The sequence below is a fragment of the Macrobrachium nipponense genome, chromosome 8, assembly GCF_015104395.2.
Source record: "Macrobrachium nipponense isolate FS-2020 chromosome 8, ASM1510439v2, whole genome shotgun sequence".
Lineage (NCBI taxonomy): Eukaryota > Metazoa > Arthropoda > Malacostraca > Decapoda > Palaemonidae > Macrobrachium > Macrobrachium nipponense.
In genome coordinates this window covers 76,144,488-76,153,991 of record NC_087203.1, presented here as the reverse complement: position 1 = coordinate 76,153,991, position 9,504 = coordinate 76,144,488, and the positions used below count along the sequence as shown (strand labels likewise).

At 35.5% G+C, this 9,504-nt stretch overlaps 1 protein-coding gene across 2 annotated transcripts in view; it reads right to left on the bottom strand.

Annotated features, from left to right (window-relative positions):
• LOC135222862 (zinc finger protein 62 homolog) overlaps positions 1 to 8,015 on the bottom strand; it is a 52,391-nt gene extending 44,376 nt beyond the window's left edge. The window contains exons 1-2 of one of the 2 annotated variants that reach the window (XM_064261200.1): positions 7,867 to 8,015; positions 12 to 1,420 (exon numbers count right to left, since the gene is read on the bottom strand). In XM_064261200.1, the coding sequence (XP_064117270.1) occupies positions 12 to 1,020 (1,009 nt within the window). In that variant the 5' untranslated portion in view covers positions 1,021 to 1,420; positions 7,867 to 8,015. Of the gene's footprint in view, positions 1 to 11; positions 1,421 to 7,710 lie in introns of both variants that reach the window. The other variant, XM_064261199.1, reaches the window with a different exon arrangement.
• Between the last annotated feature and the right edge of the window lie 1,489 nt (positions 8,016 to 9,504).

Sequence of the window (9,504 nt, the reverse complement as noted above, 5' to 3'; positions counted from 1 at the left end):
CCTACCAGAACCTGATGCTAACTTTTCCAACATATTGTTTGAAGTTACAGAGATTTCCTGGAATTTGTAACTATCAGTTACTAACCCACAAGAATTATTGCTTGAAGAAAGCTTGATTTCGTTACTCATTACTTGATAACCATTAGAATGCCCTGAAATAAAATCTGCAATACCTGATACCTCAGAAGGCTTCCTTGGGTACTCATTTAGCACCATATTTTCATTCTCTAAAGCTTGAGAAATCTCTCCTACTTGCAAAGGACTAACATCAGTGACACCATTTCCATTTTTTTCCTCCTGACCTTTTTCAAAACTAACTTCACTATCGTTTTCACTATCAATAACACTGTTAGTACTGGACTTTTCTATATTACTGGTACATTGATCAACTTGGATGAAATTTTGAGAACACAAGTTCTCGTTTGCACTTTGCAAGGTTTCACTTATATGTTTAGAATTCAAACTCTTCATGGTGTCCGTTAACATGCGTGTTGGATATGATGTGGTAGATCCAATCTCCTCACCTAAAGTTAGTGAATTTTTCTGATCATTTTCTGGAGAGTCTGTGATCTCACTATCATCCAGTCGTCTTAAACTAATCTCACTGTTTAACATTATTGTATTTCCAGGATATGGAAACAACCTATCAAAGTTATCCAATATGTTAACATAACCTGGGGATAAAGCTCTGAAGCAATTTAAACCCCCACTACTTCCCAAACCCAATAAACTTAAAGGTGAGATATACAACATGTTACCTTCAAGTCCATTAAAACCAAATAAACTGGATCTCAGTGCCAAAGCAGCCATTACGCTGTTGAAGTTGTCAATGATTGCATCACTGGTAGTTGTATCCTGGACACTAGTAGTATCTCTGTTTGAATATGATTGTCTTCTCTCATATTCAGTACCTTCTTCACTTCCTTTTTCTTTCACGCTTTCCATACTAAAAATTTCAGTGCCTTCACCATTCCCCATCAGGCCAAATCTACTTAATGACAGAGCATATGGAAGATTCATTTTTACAGTGCTCAAAGAATAGCAAAAAACTCAACTGTAATGAATAGCAAAACACTCAAACTAAAAATACTTTCACATCAGTGACACAATTTCAACATGAATTTTCTCTTCACAAAAACATTACCATACTATTAACAGATTCTACATTAACTACAGTAAAGAACTAATTATAAAGAATTAATGCGTTTCAGTAAATACAAAATATTCAATACTGAACTGTAAGTTTTCCCTCAAGTAATACAATAAAATTAAATACTGACATTCAAATCACTTATCAGTTCAGGTATATAAATGTTTTTACAGACATTAAAATTCAACTAAAAATTCAAAGATTATTTGTTAGCAAAATACCAAATAAAACAGGTTCCTCTTCACTTTATTGCTGAACAGCCAGGAATTCCTGAAAAAAAGAAGAAATAAAAACTAATAGTTTTGAACATTAAAACCCTACAGCAACTTAAAAGTATATTAGCTAGCTACTTAATTGCCAGGTGAAAGTTAAATAAAAACATTACATAAAAACTGTATTTGATTATAATTTATTCATCATTTCATAAAATATAAACCATAAACCTAAATGTATTTCACTGAGAATGAAAGTGAAAAATATGCCGCCACCTAGTTTAAACGTTCGTGTCTTCTACTTGACACTGAGCCCCATAAGGCAGTACTATTACTTATGATATGCCTTTTGTAGTACACTACAGATGATATTAAAATATCTTTCCAGTGTCCCTGTCCCCCTTTTATATGTTGTCAATTACCCTGCCTGGCTACCCAACTTTTTAACTTTACCTTGTTCTTAGTCTCATTTCTCACTTGGGTACACATCTTTCAGGAAAGCTCTAGATATGTCAAAATTAGGAATCAGATGTCTTGTGAAAAGTAATTTAATAATAATAACTTGCCACTAAGACTCTTAGGTGACAGAGACAAAGGAAAACTACCATAACTGCTGTGGGAAATGTATATTAGAGGAGTTAGAACGAATAAACAACATACACTTAATGTTATGTCTTCTAAGCAATGGAGCCTCATAAAATTCTTGAAACTAGTACTGTCAAAATAGGCACTGCTGTAATAGGTTGTGAAATATTTGCTAGATTATGGAGAAAGATATACTCCAATAGGTGTTGTCTTGTTACCCTTTCCATGTAATTTCATTTCCTTAGTCTTTCTATTGATCACAGCTTTATGAAAACTGGGGATGTTGGGACGACAGCATTGTGTTACTGAGCAGACGGTTTAGAAAGTAACCAAGTTAACGTGAATCAAAAAGAAATCTAAAAGGAAAATAACTGACTCAGCTACCATGCCCATCCACAAGATCACCACTGAGTTGTTGTAAAGAATCTACAAATCTCTATCTACTGTCATTACTTGAATATTTCTCATAAAATCTTATAGTAGTTGTGTTCTGCATTAAACTTTCATGTAAGTTTAAGAGCATTAGGTCTCCTGTTAGGACCTTATGCAAGGTGTGCCCAACCAATATCCCTTTGCCATCTTTCTGTGACACAAAGGTGGCTGTGGACTCATTGACTGGTGTCCAAGTACTAAAATCTGGGAAGGTGCCAAATGATGATGGTTAAGTACCTAACCCTTCTCCCTGTCAAGAATGTATCTGTGACCTTACAAGTGACATCCATATAAAAAAATGCAACAGTGACCCACTTCTCTAGAGGTTTACTTCAACAAGCGTTATACATGGAGTAAATTGAAAACGTCAGTGGATACAGCTTCAAATGAATATCCTGGAAAAATTAATACTGCAATACATATTGTTTTCTTTTACATACATCATTATTCAATATAGTGGTCTAGTTGCCTTTCTAAATTTAGATATTGCACATATATTGTTCCTTTACTGTATATGCAAGATCTATGTAAGACTAAAACTTATATCAAATATAAGACCTTCTGGTGGAGCAATGATTTGCAGGTGATATAAAAAAGAAGAGAAGGAAGAAAGAAGGGAGAAAGAAATTTAAAAAAATGGACATTTCTAAACAAGTGCCAGTGATAAAACTGCCGTGCCTCACCTTCTTATAAGGCTAACTATAATCCAATACTGTATCAACTTCTATGGGTTCTAGTTTGGTAATACCCAGATTTCATTCTATGGGACCCAATACCTAATACCCTTATATGTATTCTACAAGTGATTACCCCAGCCTCATGGTGATATGTCATTGTAAAAGCTCCACTAGTGCAATCAGAACATATAAACCAGCATGTCTGACTTCTATCAGACTACACACTATATTTGTTTTAATTTTAGCTTTTGATCACTACACCTCCACTGATGGTAACTTCCTTGTCTGTGGCCACATCCTGAACCTTCTCCCTTGGGAGTAAATAATCTAATAACACCATGTGACTTGATAGAGACTCTGTAAGCACCAAAGTAACCAAACAGTCTGGGAATGTCTTGACTAAGAGAATACCAGGGGATTTACAGTGTTAGATAACTGACTAGATGACCCATTGCAAATGGTCACAGGATAATCCTAGAATTAGAATACCAGAGCAAAAGGTGCTGTGAGTATGGACATGAATTGTGATTGAAGCCATTGCAATACCTGTAGTAAATACCTGGTAGGCCATAAAAAGCCCAGAGCTTGTGCAAGATAACCATTTAAAAGACCTTTGGGTATAGCACAGCACTTCCAACAGATGTGTATAAATCTGGAGACAGGCAAGTATGATCTTTAGGTTTATGAAGTATCCACTGTCTTTATCCAAAAGGAATCTGTCCGGTGAACTTGTAAGGGGCTAAAGTAAACTGTCTGCTTGCATTCTACAAATGCCTTTTACAAATATCCAATACTGCCACTAAAAACTGCAATTTCTCCTGTCCTCAAGGAATTGATTGGCAAAATAAAAACAAAGGCATCTTATGACTGTTGTATGAAGCACAGCCAAGTTAAATACACTTAGCAGAAGTGCATATAAATTCCATCTAGTTCTTTATGACTGTCAGATGATACTATCACAAAACTATTTTTTCCAGATATCTCAGACTTTCCACAGAAAAATTTATTACAATTTTAACCACACATTAATATAAATTTGTAATCTTACATTTGAATTAGAACATATATGGCCAACCGTATCAATGAAAATAATATACATTTGCTTTGTCATTATTTTGGGTTTTGGGGGTATTTCTACAGAAGTAGTCCGCACGGAGAGGCAAGGAACGTAACCGTGGATACGACATCCACTAGAGATTGGGGCGTCCAATGTATTTCGCCGTGTTTAGTACTGGCCCCTGGGAGGTTAATTACAGTCGTCCAAATAAATATTACTTAAAATTCTTGTTCAGTAAGTAAAACTACATAGAAAAACCGCAACTGCCATAGTCTAGGCAGCCACAGATAAGTACCCTAGACCTACCATTTTGGGTACTGTATAGTAACTAGAATTACACTATAGTTTCTTGCATAACCCACTGCTACCTAACCAATCTCAAGGAAACATAAGATAAGAAGGATGCCTCTTAAGTAATGGCAGTGTCAGTGACTTAAAATTACTGTGGAATTCTCATCCAGTTTTATCAACAATGGCCTAAAGGTTACTATTTACAGGACCAGAAGTGCAAGGTATTTGTCGCCAGTTACAGTGACATATTTAGACTGATACTTCTACTTTGGAAGTTATAATAGTTGGTCCTGGCTAGGACTGTTGGTCCTTCATTTAACAGTTTTTCCAGATTTCCACTAAGACTACACAAAGGAGAGGGAAAGGGCTAATAGGTAGGTATTAACAGGGGATTTCTTTCTGACAAAAAAATAAAAACCTGAACGTGACAAAATACTACTAGCTTACACGTATTACCTAGGTAGGTAATTCAGTAAGACCATAAAAACCTGTGCTATTTAGGCCATGGGTGACACAAAGCCATTTTCAAAAATTTAGGATAGCATAGTAGCCTAACGTAGGTACTACGGAAGATGGTAGGTAGGTACCTAGGGTAAAACACCACGGAAGGCCAACCCTCACCACGGTGGACGGGTCTAATTCACTCGATATTTAATTGGTGAAACAAGAATACAATTGCAACTCTAAGCATACCATTTAAAAGATTGAAGTTTTGTCAACATAATGTGATATATGAAAGCCCCATACAAACTAAAATAAGCATGTGAGCTCTTCGTAAAATATGTTTTCAAGGCAGTTTTGAAATCCAATATGGCGGCTACGTTTTGCATGGAAGGTTCTGATCAGTGACGGCCACCATCTTTCCCCAGCCTTCCCAGCACTCATTTGAACAATGTTAGCGTATATATGTAACGTTTATTGATCTTACTCAAGATTGCAGTTGTAATCAGCACAATAAAACAACATTATGTTGCCTATATTAGTGAAAGTATGAAACTTGTTATTCCCAGGGTTATGGTTTGAACTGAATTCATTCTTACCTTGTAATCGGCGGTTTTTATCCTTACTGCCATCACAACTGAAACTCGACAGTGCTTATTTGATTGTTATTATACACATTTTGGTCTCAGTTCACTCCACATTGCACTTTAAACCCGTTACTGTTGCTGGTTCCTAAGCGCGCGCGCCACAAACACAGTTACGAACAGCAGACGACGAAACTGCAAAGTTTTATTCTCTAAATTGTTTACTTTACTCGTTATTTAGTTTAAATTTACTTTGTTATTTAAAAATTTTAATTTAATTCATGTATATTATCCCTTTTTTGCAACCAAATTACCCCGAAAAATTACAGATATTTCTAAAGTAGATACAATCAAATGTTTCTACGGACGACTACGGAGAAGTGAATTATATACATTTTTTTTTTTTTTTTTGCTTTTTTGTTTTTGCTAGCACTTTTAATAGATTTCAGTCTATATTAGTATTTTGAATTTCTTTAATAACCGTATGCCAGAAATAAATGTAACCTTTAATGTTTGCATGCTAAGAATGGCAAAATCATCGTTGCCACATTAGTGGAGGCTTCACACATACGCTGTTTCATTATTATAAACAGTTTCCATGAATTCTATTTGTCATAGTAATGCAATAATGATAAAATTGCTTTAATAATTATGTATATATACTTCCAATACATAGCCTAATTTCACCAATTTCAACGTTTTGTGTGTAGTCTTATACCCAGTTTGGAGGGTCAACACATACCGAATGGCAACAGAGAGAGAGAGAGAGAGAGAGAGAGAGAAAAGGAAGGCGAAGGAACGAAGGAAAGGGGTGGCGGTGGAGAGGGTAGGTGGAGCTTTATACGCGTGTTCGTATCCATTTCTGCATAATGGAGTTTTTGTCTCTTGGTACAAGGACAAGTGTCGTTATTCTTTACGATTAGTGATTCGGCACTGGGTGTAATGCACTATATCTCGTTCTGATACGAGTGTTCGTTACAGAAATAGGTATTGCCCAAAAACGTGCTTGCACTGTCTGAAACCCATAGTAGGTATGCTACTTAGTTGTCAATCAAGTTTTTTGTAATCAAGTATTTTTTACAAAAAAGCTATTGAATAAATTTGTATTTTTCTCAATCAAAACATATGCCCCTCAATGCTAACTTTCCTCTTTTAACGACTTTCTGGTCATTGCAAATTCGGCCCCATAATTTCTTATGGTGCGAAAACAGAGGCGCATCGACCGAAAACTATTGCGTCACACTACGGCGATAATCCGGCAGTAAAACATCTTCATATATCCAAAAAGTAAATAATGAAGATATATATGCGCATTACGATTATACCAATTACATGAAGAGCTGATAATCTGCATGAATAACTGGTAAACTGTTCTGCAAGAAAGTTGAGTAAAGCAATTATTTACAATAGATACGAAAGTCAAGATGTCGTGACGTCATAATACAGGACTTGAAAGAACGTTCGAATTCCAAAAAATAATTACTTAAATTTGAGTCAGAATCGAGTTACTTTTTCAATAACGAATATTTTCAAATTGATCATCATAAATATGTAAAATATTGATGTTTTACTATTTATTTAAAAAATTATCGAAGTGCACGCTTCGTCGTCTTCTTCTACAAAACCGTTGTTTACTCGGTGAGGAAAAGTTTTCCGTTTGTTGTGATAAAAGTGCCCCAGCGTCTGTGGGCACAAGTGGTGTGCGGATTTATCACAGGAAATGGTTAGTTTATTGACACAAGCGACTCCGTAAACATCAAGATGGCGTCAATCTTCTAAATACCTCGAGTTGTAAGTAAAAATGTTGAACGCGTTTTGGTGAGATTTGCACTACGTTTGAGACCGTTTTCAGTACCCTCTGTTTAAATCTTAAAATTTGGCCTTAATTTCTAACTTTGGAGAAAATAATTACTTCGAAAGGAGAGTAGAGGTCTTTAGCTCCGTTTCTCACCAACAACAAGTCGCGACTGATGCCCATCTCCGGTGTCAGGACGCGTTATAATGTACTTTTTCGGAGGGTGGCAAGCGTTGATTGTAGGTGGCCTGTTTGGCTTGCCGTGGTGTTTTACCCTATATGACTAGCCTATGTAAACACAAACCTGGCCTAGCTAATCTAGTCTGGTATCATGAACTCGCACGTTGTCAGTCCCTGACTATGCCAAAGTCAAAAAGTAAGGATAAAGCACAGTCATTTATTCTTACCTAGGTGACCTAGGTTAAGCCTAAATATACTTACTGCCAGCCTTAGTTAACTATGGCCAACCTCATACTAGGTACCTACCTAGCTTAGTAAATCCTTACAAAATCCTCAAGATGAAGAGGGGGCGGGGGGTACCCGATTTCTCGTTTCAACCTTCTTTGAAATAATTAACAGTATTCACTAGTGACATAAGCACAAGTAACTGGATATATAACACAACAACTAAGATGCCATTACACAAAACATGATGAATTCCAATGTCAAAACAGGCCGATCTGGTTTCTTGGCTGACAACCTTTTGAGAACAGCCGATGCGATGGTTTCTTTCGTTTATGTTTGTGTTGTTTTGTATCATTTGAGAATTTATTGTGCTACTTTTTTTAACGTTAACTCTAAAACGTCACATAAATTATTACTCTGAAGATATAAATAGAATATAGAGATATTTTATTTATAGAAAATATAGAGATAATTTAAAATTTATAGAAAATAAAAAAACCATAAAAGTTGTGGCACACAGACATAAATAGCTTTATCATTGTAGAGAACAAACTCGTGTGTTTGAAGTATGTTTGTGGTTATGAACATAGTGGGCAGTAATGACTTTGTTTACAAACTATCGTTCTGTTTTCATTCTTTTCACCCCAATATTCCCTAAGCTGAAAGGGATAATGCCTCCCTAACCAAAGTTTCGTTAAGAAAGATCACGTTAGTTATAAAAACTGTTATGGACAATGACATGTTTGATTTTTTTTTCTCAAATATTATATTCCAAAATTTTAAAAATGCAATTTCGGTCAAGACATAATTTGATGAAGCTTAAGGCAGTAGCGTAGTTGTCGGTCCTATGATGCTTGCAAGTTTTTTTTTTTTTTTATATTCCATAGTTTACATTTTCATAATTTTATTGTCACTACCGGCTTTTAATAAATAGCGAATGTCACCAACTATTTAAAGCATATGCAACAAAAAAGAACAACGGCAAAATCACCATTAGATCTACATTGGAACGCCTTTGTGTCTCATTGCAACCCTACAGTCCTTGCTCATATAGGATGCGGTTTCGCTGATTAGGTTAGGTTACGATCGTTAAAGTTGGCTTGGGAACACTTTATGCCGTGCATCATTCCGCTGTTGCTGTACTTGCAAATGATTAATTTTGTTAGCTATTCCCAAATGACAACATTTGTGAAATAGCCCTGTGATTATTTTGCTTTGCTCTGCTCTTTAAGGATGAAGTACAATTTTGCTAAAAAGCGTCCTTCCAAAAGTCGAAAGGTCTGAACAAAAGCTGAACGTAGAGGAGTTCATTCTTGTATATTTGCTATAAAAAGCTTGATCATATAAACGATTACTTGGTTCCAGAGTATTATGTTTTCTGTTGCATTATCCTAATAATTTACGTAACGCGAAACTGAAATTTAAAACTACCAGAGCAAAGGAGAGTAGTAAGTAATAGCAAAATTTTAATACACAGAGACCGTAAAGAGGATTGGAGATACGAAGATACCGAAATTGGAAGTAAAAAGGATTAGTAAGGAGGTTAAAGATACACTGTAGATAGAATGATAAAAATGCAAAATAATTCAGACATTAAAATGAAAGATGGTCACAGACAAGAAATAAAAAAACGTTAAGCATTTTTTTCCTCCAAACCAATATATTTCCTTAACACCTCAGTCACAATGAAAAAAAAAAAATCTAGAAAGGAAGGAACCACTCAATTCGACAGAAACAAACATGCAAAAAAGAAACGGTTAGTGGGGGTAGAATAATTTGAAAAAAAAACTAAGGTGCCAAAAAAATGAACCACACCATTCTCCCTACTTGTTTTCTCCTAAACCTAACTTGCTAATTTCCAGTTCTGGTCGTCTT